This window comes from Hippoglossus hippoglossus, chromosome 8 (genome assembly GCF_009819705.1).
Source record: "Hippoglossus hippoglossus isolate fHipHip1 chromosome 8, fHipHip1.pri, whole genome shotgun sequence".
In the NCBI taxonomy this organism is placed as follows: domain Eukaryota; kingdom Metazoa; phylum Chordata; class Actinopteri; order Pleuronectiformes; family Pleuronectidae; genus Hippoglossus; species Hippoglossus hippoglossus.
In genome coordinates this window covers 20,966,555-20,986,337 of record NC_047158.1, presented here as the reverse complement: position 1 = coordinate 20,986,337, position 19,783 = coordinate 20,966,555, and the positions used below count along the sequence as shown (strand labels likewise).

The following is a 19,783-nucleotide window of genomic DNA, read 5'->3' as shown; positions in this document are numbered from 1 at the left end:
TTCTGTATTTGTATGTGTTTTCTTGATTTGCAGTGCGTTAAGCTCTCACCATAATACATACATATATATATATATATAGAAATTCAAAATACTAAATGTTTAAATGTTGTGGAGGAGAAGCAGATTTGATCAGTGGGAGTCTGAGTATCTCCTGTATTCATGTGAAGCATTATTACGTCAGAGGAGTGAGCTCCCTGCTGCTCCTCTGGCTTCAATAATAAATAATCATAAAACTATTATTATTATCATGCAGGGGAACCTCAGCGCTCGATCCCATTGGTCCTCCGTCGACCAACCAGAGCAGCCCCCGCATCACGTGACACGCATAAACAGGAAGTGTGCGAGCGGGGTGGTTGTCAGTTTTCTGCGGATGTTTGAAAGTGACGGGAAATTACAGCAAGTTCTGCGGGTGAAGCTCGTCCAGGGGCTCGGTCTAAGTCCTGGAGCAGCGATGCCGGAGCCCGAATGGAGGTAAGAGCAGGAGGTCCCCCGGGTTACTGTGGAGAGGAGATGTTGTTGTCGAGCTGCTCGGGTCCGTCTGCAGGAGGACGAGCTCCGGGTCCGAGGCTGGAGGTTCAACAAGAAGACGACAGCTAGAGTTAACTCGCAAGATATCACACGACTGGGATTTAGTGAGCTGTAAGGAAGTCAAATACACAACTTAAACTACACACATCCTGAGGTGCAGAGTGACAGAGTGTGTGGATGGTTGTTGTATCAGGTGTTTCCAAATAATGTGCAGAGGGTTTGTTAGTCATGAGTTTAGTTAAATATTATATAATAACTTAATTAATAGAGCACAGTGTGAAGCTCAGCAGGAAAACAAAAGGCCGAAATACAGATGTTTTGTGCATAAAATACACATTAAACTGTTTCCACTGTTTCACTTTAAAGAATCATTTTCTTTTGTGTTCAGTAAAATGTTGTGTTAAATCAGAGAATAGTCTCCTGTCACACTATCATATGACTGTAATTACCAGTGGTGGAAAGTAACTGTACATTACTTTAAGTACTGAAGTACGAGATGTAAATTACTTGATTATTTCCATTGAGTTAGCAGGATTACACAGAAACTACACAACAGGAAGCAAATGGTTAGAACACAGAAGGGAGTAGATAAATAATCATGATAATAATAATAATAATAGAGATAAAAGACCAAGCAACCCCCAAGAAAACCAAAAACTAAAATTCTCCTCAGAACCTCAGCAAAGTTAAAGAAGTAAAATTATCCAACATCTCACAAACAAAGGACATATTTAACAAAGTCTTAAAACACTGATGTGAATTGACGTAGCAGAGCTTTTGTTTTTGTTTCTGAGATATGACCCCATCAGATTAATGTTGTGACCCCTTGTGGAGCTGCAGATGCTGAGGTTTGGAGATACGCTGCTAAACCCCTGAACTGTACAAGCTAGTTTCACCTCCGGCAGCCACAACAGGAAGAGGCTGCGGTCACACAGATGACTATTGATGATCTGATACAAAAATAGAATTTCTCTCATAAGGGAACTTGCTGCAGAATAAACACAATTACTCTTGATGCTTAAATGATATTCTAGTAAGTGATATTTCTGTCAAGTCGCAAAAAAGTGCTTCACAAGATTACAGTTGTTTAAAATGCAACAATAAAAGAGGCATTAGCACACATAAAAAAAGTAGGAAACTAGGAAAATGCCTGTTTTTGAATGAATGAATTTTTCGTTTTGAAGGCATCCACAGAGACGGCAGATCTTATGTCAGTAGGAAGAATATTTCAAGTGTTGTAGGCATGGCTTCAAATGTGTGATGAGGTTTTGTTTTTAATCTTGAGTGAGGGACGACAAGTACTTCCTGGTCAGTAGACCTTAGTGACGTATAAGACACATATACTGAATGAATCCTTCAACCTGTCAGTGTAACATCTGAGAAGGCGCAGACCAAGTGTTTTTGAGAATCATTGGACACCAGCATCTCTCCCGCGGCAGCTAAACTGACATATCTGAAATTCCTCGAGTCACAGGGTGCAGTCATGTGGTTTGAGTCTTCTCTTACTGTCATGGAGAATTATTGACTTCGCTGTGCTCAACATTAACCCATCGCTTCCGGGTTCAGACCTCGTTGGTCTCAAGAAAAACCTCACTGCTGCGTCATCTGTGTCTGCTCTGCCATTGTGTTTGTTTAGGTTACCCTGGAGATAAGGAGCAACCCTCCTCTCCTCTAGTCTTGGTCATCTCTACTTGTTATGAATCCCAGCATGGCCACGTCCCGCTGCGAGCGACTGCCCTCTGCAGACCACGAAATGGACGACTGGCTCTTCCTCTCCTCGGAATCTGCCGGGCCTGGGGTCCTAGAAGTGAGCCGGGACGTCCAGGAGGCCGTGGACAGGAGCAAACTCAGGTCCAAGTTGGTCTCAGCTTGGAACAGTGTCAAATATGGTCAGTTTTTATGCTTCAGTCGTAGCATCTGCTTTGGTGCAAAGGTTCACTTGGACTCATCAACAATTCATGTGCTTATATGACAAAATACACATCATACCTTTTATTCAATTCCTTTAAAAACGTCTCTACATATATTGTAAGACAGATATCTATGTATGTAAACGATGCTTTCAGCCATGTGGCATGAAACAGTTTTATGTTACCGTGTAATAAGGGCAGATCCGTTTGTCCTGTGAGATTAAACTGTTTCTCTTTTCCCTTTTTAATATATCAGGCTGGACCTTGAAGCAGAAATCAAAATTCAGCAAGAGCTCTCCTGTGATCTTGCTTGGGAAATCCTACGAGCTCAAGGATCAAGGTGAGGCCTCGAGCATGTGGCCCTTATACCCAAATCTAAAATGATCTTGTTCTTGTGAAAATCATGGGGCAACTTTTACATCCGAGCTCTTTACCTATGTCAGGGGAGAGAGAGCTTTTCCGTAGTTCCTTCGTGTCCCTCCTGTGGTTGACGTACCGACGTGGGTTCCCTCCGCTGGCCGGCTCTTCTCTGACCACCGACAGTGGCTGGGGTTGTGTTCTACGCTCGGGGCAGATGCTGTTGGCACAAGGTCTCCTCTTGCACCTCATGCCACCAGGTAAAGACACACACGATTTAAATTATCAAAAGCTGCACGGAACATTTTGTTCCATCCACCCCTAGATGTCAGATTGTGAGTTTTTCTTTCAGCTTCGAAAACAAGGGGATTTTACTGTAGCATCAAACAAAAGAATCTGTCACGGTCCCATGATAAACTATTTCAAGTAGATAGTCACATTCCAGAATACTCATGTCGCTTTCTGGTTTCATCACCTTGAGGTTGGACTTGGTCTGTGCGCCACCGTGCGGTCAAAGACGACATGGACCTCGAGAGCCGCTCTGCCCACAGAGGACAGAGTTTCCAGGAAGGGCCGCATAAAAGGTGTCGAAAACTGAGCTTGGGTTCCCTCCTGGACAGACCCATGGAGGCCACACACAGAAGGGCCGTAACCTGGTTTGCAGACCAGCCCACTGCCCCTTTTGGAATCCACCAGCTGGTGGAGTTGGGCAAAAGCTCAGGGAAGAAAGCTGGGGACTGGTACGGTCCTTCCATCGCGGCACACATCCTCCAGTGAGACCTGAAGCGAGAACACACCAGCACAAACACCGGAACCTGCAGGTTTTTATCAAGATGTAACTGTGGACACCCTTTTGTTTCAGGAAAGCTGTGGCAGCATCCGCAGACCTTCCCAATCTGGTTGTGTATGTTGCACAGGATTGCACCGGTGAGTCGTTTCTTTCATCACCGTCTCTGCTGTCTGCTCTGGAGGCAAAATGTAGCTGTGCTCAGTAATTATTTAGACATTTATTTACATTTATGGAGTGTAGAGTTTGCAGTTTGGGAACACGTGTGTGTGTTTCTGTCGTTCTGTATGTGTCCAGTTTACGTGGCGGATGTGAAGAGCTTGTGTGAGCGGCCTCCCCCGCAGTCCTGGAAGTCCGTCATCATCCTGGTTCCTGTGCGACTCGGAGGACAAGATCTCAACCCCGCCTACATCACCTGTGTCAAAGTATCCAAACTACATTTTCCTACATTCACTACAATGTGCATCCTTTGACTTTCCAGTAAAAGTAGAGCAGCTTCAAAGTGATTTACTCTCAGATTCCTCTTTAGAGTGTTTTCAATACAGGTTCCTTCTCCCTGGGTGCTGTGTGTTAGCTCTGCTGTGGGCTGCTACATGAAAACAGAGGAACCCTTGCTCTAATGCAGAGCACAAGCAAACATCACTGTGTTGCAATGAACAAAGAACAACAAAGCATTCTTTGTCTTCGTAGAAACTCTTGACACTTCAATGCTGCATCGGAATCATCGGAGGGAAACCAAAACACTCTTTGTTCTTCGTCGGCTTCCAAGGTACGTGCAGGGCAGTGTGCATGATAATAACTGTGCAGTAAGTGTTTGGTATCAGTCTTTACACTTTGTTTTCCCCTTCCTCTGGCCCTGCCGTGCTAAAGACGACAATCTGCTGTACCTGGACCCTCACTACTGTCAGCCCACGGTGGATATAACAAAGGAGAACTTTCCCCTGGAGGTAAAAGGAAGTAAAGTTTCCATTCTTCTTTTTGCTTTCTGTGTGGTTCCTCCTGTGTCTGCACGGACATGCAAACCAGTGGTTCCCACCACTTCTTCTTCAGATGGATTCCCACAGCGCTACACCACCAGCTGGGTTCTAAATGTGTTAGAGCTGGCTCAATGTGTTCAGTATAAGAAATGCTTCACAATCAATTGCTGTTTTTAGATATGAGCACAGTAAAATATCTAGAAAACTTGGACTCTGGACTTCAGTGTATTTCTGAAAGCAGCTTGTGTCTACCCTGCCCCTTGGGGTACAAGCTGGTTGGGAAATACTGATGTAAACTTTCTAAAAGTATAAATGCTAATGATGACATCCACATGGGAACTTTGAGATATAGAGATATTGTCTGTGAGATTATTTCTGATGAGTATAATCTTTTACTCTCTCTCTCTCTGCACCTATTTCAGTCTTTTCACTGCAAATATCCCAGGAAAATGGCCGTCTCACGCATGGACCCCAGCTGCACCATAGGGTTTTATGCTAAATGTCAAAAGGACTTTGAATCACTGTGCACAATTGTTACTGAGGTACGTGACCAGGGTTTTTGAATTTTTAATCATGGATCCTTACTCTGCTTTGTCTTTTTGGATCATATGATAACCTCTGCATCTCATTTGGTGGAATTCTTGTAGATTTTAGACGGGGATGTCCATTAACAAAATGTCATATGTAGGGTTTTAATGTGTATTCTACCTCTTTGTCCCACAGGCTCTCTCCACATCTACAGAGACGTACCCCATGTTCATCTTTGCAGAGGGACATAGTCAAGAACATGAGCGAAACAACACGCCCACAAACAACATCACCTACATCCAGAGGAAGGATGACCTGAGAAGAGTCGCCACCAGCAACAGCATGGACGAGTTTGTTCTATTATGAACAGAAGAAAATAAAACCTGCTCCGAGGGGCGTTCGATGATCAATGATCACACATGGATATGAAGTTTAGACTGTGGCAACTACTGAGCGTGAGAAGAATGTCTGGCTCATTAATATTAATATTTATTGTTTTAAGATGAAACTGAAGTTTGTGAGATAAAGGAGGATAATTTTATTAGTGTTTCTTCATAAATCCACCAAGTCTTCTTCTTGTACTTAATCTATTCAAATGAATTAAAATATAATAATGGCATCTAATGTATCCCAGAGACAAACGTAAGGAAAGTGTTACCCTGAGCTACACAGCCTCCTACTGTTTCATGTCATGTGACAGGATGTGCTGCCGTTGAATAGAGTAGAAAATTGGACACTTGTTAACATGTGACTCACACATGAATATATAGATTATGACTTCACTGGGTAGTTAGTCAAAATGCTGTGTAGGAATAAAGTTACCAGAAGTTTTCTCATGAGCTGGACTATTTTTTTGTGGTATTTTATCCAAATAAACAGTTGATAAAGTACGAAGGAACCCGCGCAAAACTCATTTCTGTCTGTGCTGTATATATTCTATATATATTATTTGTATTCATATTTCCTTGTATTTGCTGTGCATGTTTACTTATTACTTTTACTGCAGTAAACCAACCAATCAAATTTTATTTGTATAGCCCATATTCCCAAATCACAATTTCCTCTGTTCTTTACCCTCAACTAGAGTAAAAACTCCCAAATAAAAACATAGAAACCTCAAAATAAGAGTATTTACAACATTGATTTGAAGAAACTGTTTCTTTATGGAAAAGTGTGTCAAGTATTTATACATAAGAAAATATCTGTTAGAGATGAAGGGAGTCATTGACAGTAAAGGTAGAATATGTGTCTGTGCTCTGCTGCCACACAACAAATTAAAGGATTATTTATTATGATATGATAAAGGATTATCTTATTATTAATAATAACATTTATTAGGGGGAAGAGAGACCAGGGACTGCTGTGTGACGTCATATTTAAGCTCTGTCATACTGGTTGTTAAAGGCAGATGCAACAATAAATATTAATAATAATAAGGAATGAACTATAAACTCAGGTTTAAATCATTTAACTGTGCAATACTCGTGTCTGTGTGTGCAACCCACTGTATATATTCTGTTAATAATGGGGGAAAGAGAGACTAGGAACTGTTTATATAATATAAAGCTATAATAAAGATGATGTTATGATTATGACTATTATAACCACACAGAAACATGGAGCTCCTCCAGTGTGCGAGTCTCCTCCCCGGGCCTCTCGTCGCCTCTCTCTCCCGGGCCTCCCCTCCCCCACGCCGGCTTCTCCCTCCCTCATTCCTCCCCCGGTCCTCACTGGGCATGCGGGCAGTGAGCGAGCCGGCGGATAGGTGGCGCTGGAGAGTCGCACAGGCCGATCCCCGCGATACGATCTCCAGAGAAGAGGAGGAGGAGGAGGAGGGTGAAGGAAAAAAACCGACTGGGTAGGTCGCTCTTTGTTTCTGCTTTGGAGGAAAAAGCGAGAGACGCTGCGACCCGGCGAGGATTCAAACATCGCGTTTCACCGCCAGCGTGAGTAAAGTTCCCCGCCGCGGCTGCACGAGGGGGCCCTCCTCTCCCGCGGGGCGCGAGGGGAAATCCGCTTTTTTATTCCGCGGGGGTATTGTGCGTGTTTTGCGGGAGAAAAGACGAGCCGCGACGTCGCTTGTGGCGCGACGCGGAGCAATGAATGAAAACCCGCTTGTGGGAGCTGCACCGGGTACGGGAGGCGCGATGGATCAATCGGGGCCCCGGCGGGGATGGACCGGGCTCTCCCCGGTCACACGTCCCCGACTCTCGGGCGAACGTCTCCCCGCAAACAACACCCGCTTTCCTGCATGATTGGCCTCGGACAGCATGGCCCGGCTAGGCTAACCCCCACTAGCTCGTTAGCATCCTCGCCAGCTTGTGTTGTTGTAGGCTTCTTCTTTTTTTTGTTAAGCTAGCTAGTCGGCGGGTCGCGAGCTCGGCTACTCGCTCTTTGTGGCTTTACTTTCGAATTTCACATTTCGCCCTGAATCCGGTGAACACCTCGCAACCCGCGAGGCTTCGTGAGGAAACGAGAAGTTAAGATATCGGGGGTTTAATTTACGTTATGCGACGCTAAACCTGCCGACCCCCGGCTAGGCCTGGCTAGCCGCTAGCCGAGCTAACAATGCTAATAATAGCTAACCCGCTTGTTATTTCCTTGTAACTGTAAACAACGCGGGCTTAACGCTGGGGCTTTGAACGTGTGTGTCCAGATGTTCTCTCGTCGTTGTCCCCCCCCCCCACACACATCTGTCTGTGGTTCAGCAGGGCTCCGTCTGTCAGGGCTTTCACTTGACCTCAGTTGGGACTCGTTAAGTGACAGATTTGAAGCCTGTGGGATTCGAACTGTGTGTTTTGGAGTTTACATTTGGTGGAAACGTGTCACATGGCTTCTGTGTGTGTGTGTGTGGCCGTGTTGTGTTCTCAGTGTTGTGAACGGCTTCAAACCCGGAACCTGCATCCACACCGATGAGGGATCAGCAGTGGGGAGATTCATGATACTGGTGTTAATGAGAATCAACTTTATTTATGTTTATGTTTCCAAGCACAGTTACAAAGTTAAGGATCAAAGACATTAAAGGCACACAAACTTTTGTAAACATTAGGAAACATTTAAAAGCAGTTTGAAGCTCACATGGCATCAGAAGACAATTACAAAGTGAGAATGATACAGATGAGAAAAGTGTAAAAACAAGGTTAGATTTTTAAAAAGTGTGTTTTTAAAGGAGGATGAATAGTAGAAAAGCTCCGGCCCCCTCATAACTATTTCCTCTGTGTTGGTTGTGTTTTGTTGTTGTCTTTGCAAAGCACGAAACACAACAACAGCGTCGCTCTACAGGCGTATGCACAGTGATCCACCCGCCGTATGGAGATTTACACCAACTAATCGGGATTGATTTGATTAATCTGCTACGGTTTTGATAATCGATTAATTGTTTTACTCAATTTTCGAGCAGCAGGTCAAGCAACACATCTCTGATTCCACCCACTCGACTGTGTGTCTTGACTTCTTGTAAAATTTAATATGTTGAAGTTTTGAAGTGTTGGCTGGGCTTCACAAACAACCTGAAAACTTTTCACTGTTTTCTCATATTCACTATTCTAAAGGATTTATCAATTACTTCAAATACTTGATAGATACATTTGATGTAAATACTTGTTGCTTGCTGGCTTTGTTAAAAGTGTTGTGGAGAACACATCTAATCTTGTCTGGTGAATTTGTGCTTAAAGAAACTTTGCAACCTGCAGAATCTCTGTTGCTGTTTTCAGTGACTCAACCCACTTGTTGCTGTATAATCAAATTGGACTTTGTTGCGTTTGGTGTTTAAATATTTGGACTTGCTCTGCTCCTGTAAAGTACATAAAGTGAGCTCTGCTGCTCACACACACATACTCTGACCGTTTACGATATTCCCGTTGTCGTCTCCCTTCACAGGGGACCTTGCTGCTGCCAAACATTCCCAACTTCCCCTGAGAGATGTCCACTCCTGACCCCCCGATGGGAGGGACACCTCGGCCTGGACCCTCCCCAGGCCCAGGGCCATCTCCAGGAGGCATGATGGGCCCGAGTCCGGGTCCCTCACCAGGGTCAGCCCATAGCATGATGGGGCCCAGTCCAGGGCCCCCTGGATCTGGGCACCCCCACCCTCCACAGGGACCCTCAGGATATCCTCAGGAAAACATGCACCAGATGCACAAAGTACTTTATATTCTTATTCCTTTGTTTAATGTGCTTTTTTAAATATCTTTCCTCTTGGATGTACACTGATTTAAATTAGTAGTGGTAAATGTTTTAACCTAAATATCTTCAGAGTGGACATACTCTACACTCTAGGACTGTAAAACTATAACCTTTGAATATTCTGTGTCTTTTCATCAGCCCATGGAAGCCATGCATGAGAAGGGAATGCCCGATGACCCTCGCTACGGACAGATGAAGGGCATGGGCATGAGACCAGGGGGGCACAGTGGTATGGGACCCCCTCCGAGCCCCATGGACCAACACTCTCAAGGTAACACAACACACAGTAATGTATGAGTTCTCACATACAAGGTGTGTAGAGAGATAGTAATTGACCACCTCCTACTTGTCCCACAAAAACTCCATTCAAGGTGAACCCATGACTTTGTCACGTTGACCTCGAGTATGAGCAACGAGTTCCCATCCAGCCGGTTCCTCTTGTTTTGACTGCTCATATGGCAGCATGAGCAAACAGCTGTGGGCAGGACAGTGGGAGGGGAGGAGCTAAAAGGGGGTTTACCCATCAGACAAAAAGAACAGCAGCTGCTTCTACAAAGCCAAGAAGAGAGAGGCACTCACAGGAGCACTTCAGTGACAGCAGTGTTGGAGTTGACAAGTTCAGTGTCTTAAAAGCTCTTTATGTAACAACGTGAAGCAGCTACGTGTATTAACCACCAATGTGTGAACAGACTGGAACGTAACTTAGAACAAGTCCTTCCCCAACGTTCTCAGTTGCCTTTGGACGGATTTCTCTGTAATGAACTCAGCAGGACATACAGAACCTTTTAAATATCAAACCTACTTAACATGATACCTGCATCATTTCTTTGCCTTACCAGTCATGGATCTGTCTTGTGTTCCCCAGGTTACCCGTCACCATTGGGTGGTTCAGAGCATGCACCCAGCCCTGGCCCAGCCAATGGCCCCCCCTCGGGCCCCATGATGCCCGTGGGTCCCCCTGGCCCCGTCGCTGGCCCTATGGAAGGCAGCGGTGACCCTAATCAGGGCATGGGTCAACCTAACCGTGGCGGTCCCCAGGGTCCAGTTGGACCAGGTGGAGCAGTAGGTGGACCTGTCGGTGCACCCGGGCCAGGTGGGCCCACTCCTTTCAACCAGAACCAGTTGCACCAACTCAGGGCCCAGATAATGGCTTACAAGATGCTGGCACGCAGTCAGCCCCTACCAGATCACCTGCAGATGGCTGTGCAGGGGAAGAGGCCCATGCCAGGGATGCAGCAACAGCCCATGCCTAACATGCCACCTTCTACGGGACCCGGAGGTGGGCCTGGGCCTGGGCCTGGACCGGGACCAGCTCAAGCCAACTACAACAGACCACACGGTGAGTTAAAGAAGACCCTCAGCATATTCAGAATGTGTTTGTTATGTTAACATGTTACTGAAGGTAGACTATGAGATAGCTCCACAGAGACCCCTGGTGGCTGAACATTTCTTAACATTAGTCAATTCCTGCATCATAGTTCATCTAAATATGTGACATTGATGTTTCAGGCATGGTTGGCCCTAATATGGTCCCCCCCGGACCTGCAGGGGTTCCCCCAGGTATGCAAGGCCCGCCGACCAATGGACCTCCTAAATCATGGCCTGAAGGTAAACGTGGTCTTGACGCTCACTTCAATGAACTCTGTGTGTTCTTATGTGCCAATGCAGCAAAACTGATCTCTTCTAAATTCACACCTGTCAGGACCTATGGTGAATGCTGCTGCTCCATCCAATCCTCCCCAGAAGTTGATTCCCCCTCAGCCCACTGGCAGACCCTCGCCCGCTCCTCCCTCTGTGCCCCCCGCTGCCTCCCCAGTAATGCCCCCTCAGACACAGTCCCCGGGTCAGCCTGCCCAGCCCCCTCCCATGATGCTGCATCAGAAGCAGAACCGCATTACCCCCATTCAAAAACCCCGCGGGCTGGACCCAGTGGAGATCCTCCAGGAAAGAGAATACAGGTGAGTGGAAAAACACGCGTGTCATCAAATCTTATCATATAATGAACCATTCTCCTCCGAGTCAGTAGTTCACACCTATAAATACGGACCAATGTCTGACATCAACCTTTTAAATTTAATATATTACCTCTGCAAAGCACATTATAGATTAAAGTTGGAAATAGTTGTATTGCCGTTCATCCTAAGCAGAGTGTGTTACATACAGTTCTTTTACCATATTGAGTATTTTTTTCAAATTTGTGATTATCAGCTAGAAGAGTTTATTTAATTTATGGTCATTATTGTAATTTTTTCTGCATATATGTTGCAGGCTACAGGCCCGTATCGCTCACCGTATCCAGGAGCTGGAGAACCTGCCCGGCTCTTTAGCGGGTGACCTGCGCACCAAGGCCACCATCGAGCTGAAGGCCCTGAGGCTGCTTAACTTCCAGAGACAGGTAGGGATGTGTAAAGCACAGGCAACTGAAGCGCCTGCTCGACCTCCACTTATTCAACACTGTTACACTAGTATTCCAGTTTTTTTAAATAATAATTTCTGACCTTTTTTTGTGCCTGCAGCTGCGTCAGGAGGTGGTGGTTTGCATGCGGCGTGACACCGCGTTGGAAACCGCCCTTAACGCTAAGGCCTACAAGCGCAGCAAACGTCAGTCTCTGCGCGAGGCCCGCATCACCGAGAAGCTCGAGAAACAACAGAAGATCGAACAGGAGCGCAAGCGTCGTCAGAAACACCAGGTAAACTGTCGGAAAACACCAGAGGGTTTCTAACAGGGCAAAAGGATTTACTTCACAAAGAGTGCTGATATTTTTTTAACAGAGGAAAACATGACAACGCCAGTGTAAAGTGGAGAGTAGGGATTTTGAAGAGCTTGATATAGTTCACATTACTTATTAGATTTAATAATAGTGGTGTATTTGTTCTGTTGACAGGAATACCTCAACAGCATCCTGCAGCACGCCAAGGACTTTAAGGAGTACCACCGCTCCATCACAGCGAAGATCCAGAAGGCCACCAAAGCTGTCGCCACCTATCATGCCAACACCGAGCGAGAGCAGAAGAAAGAGAACGAGCGCATTGAGAAGGAGCGAATGCGGAGGCTGATGGTGAGTTTCAGAAATATATCGCCGAGCTGTTGTGGTTGTTTATTAGTCCAGTGGCAGCGCCTGACCCCTGAGTGAATCTGATTCCAGGCTGAAGATGAAGAAGGATATCGTAAACTTATCGACCAGAAGAAAGACAAGCGTCTGGCCTACCTGCTTCAGCAGACAGACGAATACGTGGCCAACCTCACTGAGCTGGTGCGAGCCCACAAAGCCGTGCAAGCTCTCAAAGAGAAGAAGAAGAAGAAGAAGAAAAAGAAGGTAGGTGTTTGGAGCGAGCAGTCGTACAACGTCTCGTTATATTTTAAACATTACGCAGACTTCAATTGTTTGTGCGGTTTCAGAAGCCCGAGGCCACAGAGGGTCGTTCTTCTGCTCTGGGACCTGATGGAGAGGTGAGTGTCAAACAAGAATCTGACAGATCCCCTATATTTCAATAAGATGTCACGATTTATCATCTTCATGTGCTTCTCTCAGCCTTTAGATGAGACCAGTCAAATGAGTGACCTGCCTGTGAAGCTCATCCATATTGACAGTGGGAAGATCCTGACTGGGATTGAAGCACCTAAGGCTGGTCAGCTGGAGACCTGGCTTGAAATGAACCCAGGGTAAGAGCCACATCGGCCTTTATCACTTTTAAACGATCGTGTGGAAACTGATAATTCCTTCCTTTTGTTTTTAATCATGCTGGTAGATGTGGGATAAAGTTTCAATGTTGAAGAAGAGGAGACAGACCTGTCTGAATGTATCTGACTTTGTCAAAAACATTTTGTTCCTCCGCAGATATGAAGTTGCGCCACGTTCAGACAGTGAAGACAGTGGTTCAGAAGACGAGTATGAGGATGAGGTACGTAACCGTGAACTCAACACCAAAGCTTGTAATTGTCCTGCCGTAGTTTTTCTAATCGTTGTTTTCGTAAGGAGGAAGAGGAAGTGCTGCCTCCGCCTCCGCCTCCCCCTCCGCCTCAGCCTCAGCCCTCTACAGCTCCGGTAGAGGAGAAGAAGAAGATTCCTGACCCTGATACTGAAGAAGTATCTGAAGTGGATGTCCTGCACATCATCGAGTAAGATACATGTGTCTAAAACGACCATAAACCTTAAAGTTAGGTCCTGATATGGTCATTTTGAAGCACATGTTCTCTCCGTATCTTAACTGGATTTCTGTTCTGTATCCTCCACCCTCCAGACACGCCAAGCAGGATGTAGATGATGAATACGGTACTGCGAGTTTCAACCGAGGCCTGCAGTCCTACTACGCTGTGGCTCATGCTGTCACAGAGAGGGTGGACAAACAGTCGTCGCTGCTGATCAACGGGCAGCTCAAGCAATACCAGGTACACAACCGGCTGAGAAGAGGAGAATCACTCGTAGCTCCCATGTGAAGAGAAACCCAGACTACATGGTTTAATGATTTTTTTAACAAACCCAAACCAACTCTCCATCTTTTTTTTTTGTTCAGATCAAGGGTCTGGAGTGGCTGGTGTCACTTTACAACAACAACTTGAACGGCATCCTGGCCGACGAGATGGGTCTTGGAAAGACGATTCAGACCATCGCCCTCATCACTTACCTCATGGAGAACAAGCGCCTCAACGGGCCCTTCCTCATCATCGTACCTCTCTCGTGAGTCCAACACGTCTCCCTCGCTTCCCCGTGGGCTCATCTGTGAAAACACAAATTTAATAGGCAATCTGTACGAACTGTGTTTTTGTGTTCATATGTTGAAAATCTCATAAACCAGAGTTGTTTCTCATTCTCAGAACTCTATCGAACTGGGTCTATGAGTTTGATAAGTGGGCGCCATCGGTCCACAAGATCTCCTACAAGGTCGGTGGCACCTACTTGGATATTTAATTTATTCCTATTTGTCCTAAACAAAAAATGAATCTTTGGTTATAAATACATTTCTGTGTTTTTGAAATAAATGGAACCCTGTTCACTTTCAGGGGTCTCCCGCTGCTCGGCGCGCGTTCGTTCCCATCTTGCGCAGTGGCAAGTTTAACGTGCTGCTCACCACATACGAGTACATTATCAAAGACAAACAAGTGCTAGCAAAGGTGAGGAAGCGTCCACGTGTTTTAGTTTTGAGACTCAAATGAATCCCTGAATCTGCCTCAGATGTGTTGTTTCTCTGTCTGACCTCTAAACGTCCTGTATTTCCTCCCGAAGCTCCGTTGGAAGTACATGATTGTGGACGAGGGCCATCGTATGAAGAACCACCACTGTAAGCTCACCCAGGTCTTGAACACGCACTACCTGGCGCCACGGCGTGTGCTGCTCACGGGCACCCCGCTGCAGAACAAGCTACCTGAGCTCTGGGCCCTGCTCAACTTCCTCCTGCCAACCATCTTCAAGAGCTGCACTACTTTTGAGCAGTGGTTCAACGCCCCCTTCGCCATGACTGGAGAGAAGGTGATAACCACAGCAGACTGTAAAAACAAACATCCAGAGAACACGAGCTGCCATGAAACATGTTCGGATTCTGAATATATCCTTGTTATCTTTTTTTTTTTTCTCCACCAAGGTTGACCTGAATGAAGAAGAGACCATTCTGATCATTCGTCGTTTACACAAGGTTCTCCGACCGTTCTTACTGCGCCGACTCAAGAAAGAAGTCGAGGCCCAGCTGCCAGAGAAGGTCCGGCTGCATTTCATTTATTTAACCTTATTAAAGTTGGCTTCTATTACTATTTCATCTTCTATTCTCACCAGGCAACATATTCTCACACTGTCCTCGACACAGATATGTGGATATATATTTAAAATCAAACCGTTTCCTCAGTTTTTCCCTCACTGTTGTTTTCCAGGTGGAGTATGTGATCAAGTGCGACATGTCCGCCCTGCAGAGGGTTCTGTACAGACACATGCAGGCCAAGGGAGTCCTGCTCACAGACGGCTCAGAAAAAGACAAGAAGGTAAGTAGGAGATCAGTATGTCTTAGATTTTGTTTGGACAAATTAGCTCTATGTTTTAGATGCTTGAGGTAATACAAGGATGTTCAATTCAATTTAAAGCTCTGGAAACTAATGCGAGTTTTGTCTTTTTGTTTCCTTCTAAATCTTCCAGGGTAAAGGAGGCACAAAGACCTTGATGAACACTATCATGCAGCTGAGGAAGATTTGCAACCACCCTTACATGTTCCAGCACATTGAGGTTCCAGAAGAAACTTGACTTTAACCAGTATTTTCATGCAGAATTCACAGCAAAAAGAATTAACCTGAACTCCTGTTTGTTTGCTTCACAGGAGTCTTTCTCTGAGCATCTCGGTTACTCCGGTGGAGTAGTCTCTGGGTAAGTTTTACACTGTGGAGGTTTGCACAGCACGTGTGTAGGTGTGGATATACGTTGCACACTGGTCCATTCATGCTCATGTTCTTCCTCTGCCTGCTCAGGCCTGACCTGTACCGCTCCTCTGGGAAGTTTGAGCTGCTGGACCGTATCCTGCCCAAGCTCAGGGTCACCGACCACAAAGTGCTGCTCTTCTGTCAAATGACCACACTCATGACCATCATGGAGGACTACTTTGCGTACCGCAGCTTCAAGTACCTGCGTTTGGACGGTAAGGCGGTTTTCTATTAGCATAAATAAACACTCGATTTTAATAATTTGGTATTCACCTTTTTAACACACTTTCACCCCCCCCCCCCCCCCCCCACCCCCCCCCACCCCCACCACCCCACCCCCCCCGTAGGAACCACCAAGGCGGAGGACCGCGGCATGCTGCTCAAGACGTTCAATGACCCAGCCTCTGAGTACTTTGTGTTCCTGCTCAGTACCAGAGCTGGAGGCCTGGGCCTCAACCTGCAGTCTGCTGACACAGTCGTCATCTTTGACAGTGACTGGAACCCACATCAGGTATTCATGTCAATATATGTTAAGGGTCTCAGTTATGGCAAAGGATGTGTTTGAATGAAGAGTGTATTCAACAATACCTGAATCCTTGAGGAGGATTAACTAGAAGTGTCGTGTGTGTCTGTCCTACAGGACTTGCAGGCGCAGGACAGAGCCCATCGTATCGGGCAGATAAACGAAGTGCGCGTCCTCCGCCTCTGCACCGTCAACAGTGTGGAGGAGAAGATTCTGGCTGCGGCAAAGTATAAACTGAACGTGGACCAAAAGGTCATCCAGGCTGGCATGTTCGACCAGAAGTCCTCAGGCTGTGAGCGACGGGCTTTCTTACAGGCCATCCTGGAGCACGAGGAACAGGACGAAGTCGGGGTTCGAGGTGGCTGCCGCACTAGGGGGGCGTGGGTGGGTGTGAACTGAACCTGTCCGCACATCGCCCACCCACCCACATGCGCCTGTGCGCTGCTTCACCTCTTCATTCTCTCTTTTTTCCCTCCTCCTCTTTCCATCTCTTTTCCTTACTTCCCTGTTTTCTCAGGATTTTTGAGCTTTCATCAATCCAGACTTTTCTCCCTTTTGTTTTTCTGCTTCTACACAAACCTTAATGGTTAATATGAAACTTTATCTCCTACACTAACATAAAAACATTTCCCTTTTCTGCTGATTTTTTTAAAAATACATTTTTTATTAATGTTAAAATGTAATATACATTGAGTTACTTTCACTGCTCTTTGTGTGAATAAGTCATTAGTTCAGAGACTTGGCTCTGAGGTGCCACATAAATCTGCCGCGAGCCTCTTCTCACTTCCTCCGTCTCGTGTGTGTTTAGGAGGAGGATGAGGTTCCTGATGATGAGACTGTCAACCAGATGATTGCCAGAAGTGAAGAGGAGTTTGAGCTGTTCATGGTCGGTACCATTTCCTTTGCAGTTGTTAGAGACTTTGAAATTTCTAAATCTGAACCCACTAACCCCCCTGCTGTGTCATTTTTTCTTTTTTTATCTCAGCGCATGGATCTAGACCGACGCCGGGAGGATGCTCGCAATCCCAAGAGGAAACCTCGCCTGATGGAGGAAGATGATATGCCCAGCTGGATTTTGAAAGACGACGCTGAGGTTGAGAGGCTCACTTGTGAAGAAGAGGAGGAGAAGATGTTCGGCAGAGGTTCCCGCCAACGGAAGGAGGTGGACTACAGTGACTCGCTCACTGAGAAGCAGTGGCTCAAGGTGGGTTTTCATCATGTTAGGCTGTTGGAAAATATTATGTTGGCAACGTTAAATCCAGAGTTTCTGACCTGATTTCTACTCGACACAGGCCATAGAAGAAGGTAATCTAGAGGACATTGAAGAGGAAGTGCGTCACAAAAAGACAACAAGAAAGCGCAAGAGAGACCGCGACCACGACGGCCCGGCCACACCCAGCTCCAGCAGCGGTCGAGGGCGGGACAAGGACGAGGAGGTGAAGAAAGCAAAGAAACGTGGTCGCCCGCCTGCTGAGAAACTCTCTCCCAACCCCCTCTCCCTCACTAAAAAGATGAAGAAGACAGTTGACGCTGTGATCAAATACAAGGATGGGTGAGAACAGAACTGCATCTCATAAACACAAGTTCTAGATCTATTAGGACATATTTAACCCAGCGAGTGGTGCATGCTAACACCGCTTCCCTGTCTCTGCAGTAATGGGCGACAGCTGAGTGAGGTCTTCATCCAGCTGCCCTCTCGCAAGGAGCTGCCTGAGTACTACGAGCTCATCCGCAAACCTGTGGACTTCAGAAAGATCAAGGTGAAGAACCTTCCACTTCCTCTTTTGTGTGATTTTTCTCATCTCGCTATCGAACGTGCGTTTAACTGCTGCTTCCTCTCGTCGCTTCCCTCCATCAGGAGAGGATCAGGAGCCACAAGTATCGCAGCCTGAACGACCTGGAGAAGGACGTGATGCTGCTGTGTCAAAATGCCCAGACCTTCAACCTGGAGGGGTCTTTGGTGAGTCCAGTCATGTAGTGTGAACTGTGCTTAAAACAAATGAGGGAGCCTCTGTTTGATGCTTAGCTTTTATAATAATTTTATAATCTCTCTCACTGTCTCTGTTGTAGATCTACGAGGATTCCATTGTGCTTCAGTCTGTCTTCACCAGTGTGAGGCAGAAGATCGAGAAGGACGACGAGAGCGAAGGAGAGGAGAGTGAGGAAGAGGAGGAGGAGCTGGATGAAGGCTCGGAGTCTGAACGTGAGTGTGAGAAATGCAGCGTTTCTGCACAGAACAGCGAGGCAGGAGTTGGTGTAGTGATGCTTATATGATCTTTGTTTTTTCCGTCAGCCCGCTCGGTGAAAGTGAAGATCAAGCTGAGCCGGAAAGAAAAGGGCGATCGTTCAGGAAAAGGACAACGACGAAGGGGCCGCGGCTCTCGGGCTAAGCCGGTGGTGAGCGACGACGACAGTGAGGAGGAGCAGGAAGAGGTGAGAGGAGTTCAAGAGCAAAGTCCCAACGACTGTAAATAAACTCTTAATGCGTAGGAAGCCTCTCAGTGAATACATCACAGTACTTTTAGTGCATGTGCACAGTAGATTCAGGCTAAAACGATTACAGAATATTAATTAACGGGTAATTAATTAAGGTCTTTTACTTTCTGAGACTTTTACAGCTGTTCATGAGTGATCCATCCCTGTGGGGTCGTTGTGTAGTTGTGTTGAATAGCGTCATTAAATCTGTGCTTCCATTGTGTGTGTTCCCTCAGGAGCATTCGGCCAGTGGCAGCGATGACGACTGAAGTGATCCCCTCCTTATCGGACCAAGGCCCACTGAGCCCCTTACTGGACTTAATATATTTTACTTAGACACAGCAGGGAGACAGTCAGTGGACAGGGCCTAGTTTTACCTAGATGAGCTGATTTTTAGTGGGACAATTGTATTCTCATTAAAGTATACAATTAATTAAAAAAAAAATATGAAAGATATGAACTCTCCACTTCCATATTTAAACCATTTCCCTGTATGAGTAGTAGTGTGTCTCTTTGCCTTTTTGTTTTCTCCTGTAAGTGGAAAATTGACAGAGCCTGAATTATAGACTGATCGTGGGCCATTAAGACAGCTAACTGTTTTTTAAAAATGATATTAATTTTGTCATCTTTTACTTTGGGACAACACGTACATGTGAACCAGGAGTCACTGCGTTCCTCCTTTTTCCCTTTTTGAATGCATGTCGTGCGTGTCTGTGGAAATGCACCTGGATGTGTCTTTGCTATTATCTCTGTGTTTAATTTAAGACTACAAGCGGGATTGCGGTACATCCCACCCTGCAGCCCCCCCCTCCTCTCAGGTTGTGTATGTAAGAGGGGGGGGGGAAGGATAGGACCATTTTTCTCGTGTCGGTGTCACTGGATTCCAAAAACTACAATAAAGGCATCTCATAATAAACCTGCTGTGTGAACTTATTTGTACGACTGCTAACTAGAATAATACCATACTCACTTCAACCATGCAATCGTCAAAATGTTCTTTCTCAACCACATTTCTACTTCTATACAACTTACTTTCAAATATTTATACTTTTTGAAATATTCAGCTTATTCTGCAATTTTTGGAATATATACTTGTTTTCTATGGGAGTGGTG

At 45.9% G+C, this 19,783-nt stretch overlaps 2 protein-coding genes across 4 annotated transcripts; both read left to right on the top strand.

Annotated features, from left to right (window-relative positions):
* Positions 1 to 312: 312 nt before the first annotated feature.
* LOC117765755 (cysteine protease ATG4D-like) lies at positions 313 to 5,689 on the top strand. The gene is made up of 11 exons (XM_034592221.1): positions 313 to 471; positions 2,165 to 2,417; positions 2,695 to 2,778; positions 2,882 to 3,055; positions 3,277 to 3,568; positions 3,658 to 3,722; positions 3,880 to 4,007; positions 4,273 to 4,351; positions 4,453 to 4,529; positions 4,982 to 5,101; positions 5,283 to 5,689. The coding sequence occupies exons 2-11, from the start codon at positions 2,225 to 2,227 to the stop codon at positions 5,451 to 5,453; spliced, it is 1,383 nt and encodes a 460-aa protein (XP_034448112.1). The 5' UTR covers positions 313 to 471; positions 2,165 to 2,224; the 3' UTR covers positions 5,454 to 5,689.
* Positions 5,690 to 6,819: 1,130 nt separating this feature from the next.
* Positions 6,820 to 19,583, top strand: smarca4a (SWI/SNF related, matrix associated, actin dependent regulator of chromatin, subfamily a, member 4a). 3 transcript variants are annotated; one of them, XM_034593259.1, is made up of 34 exons: positions 6,820 to 6,945; positions 8,967 to 9,230; positions 9,411 to 9,543; positions 10,138 to 10,611; positions 10,782 to 10,880; positions 10,975 to 11,230; positions 11,541 to 11,667; positions 11,789 to 11,962; positions 12,158 to 12,331; positions 12,419 to 12,589; positions 12,673 to 12,723; positions 12,806 to 12,936; positions 13,112 to 13,175; positions 13,250 to 13,392; positions 13,515 to 13,662; positions 13,788 to 13,951; positions 14,089 to 14,155; positions 14,275 to 14,385; positions 14,498 to 14,740; positions 14,853 to 14,966; positions 15,136 to 15,243; positions 15,395 to 15,481; positions 15,573 to 15,619; positions 15,721 to 15,887; positions 16,020 to 16,183; positions 16,313 to 16,579; positions 17,004 to 17,081; positions 17,181 to 17,399; positions 17,488 to 17,747; positions 17,850 to 17,955; positions 18,054 to 18,155; positions 18,266 to 18,398; positions 18,489 to 18,628; positions 18,907 to 19,116. In XM_034593259.1, the coding sequence occupies exons 2-34, from the start codon at positions 9,009 to 9,011 to the stop codon at positions 18,937 to 18,939; spliced, it is 4,977 nt and encodes a 1,658-aa protein (XP_034449150.1). In that variant the 5' UTR covers positions 6,820 to 6,945; positions 8,967 to 9,008; the 3' UTR covers positions 18,940 to 19,116. The 3 variants fall into 3 exon arrangements, with proteins under 3 accessions (XP_034449150.1, XP_034449149.1, XP_034449151.1); XM_034593258.1 differs by having other exon boundaries at positions 6,870 to 7,033; XM_034593260.1 differs by having other exon boundaries at positions 6,883 to 7,033; positions 12,676 to 12,723; positions 18,907 to 19,583.
* Positions 19,584 to 19,783: the final 200 nt, after the last annotated feature.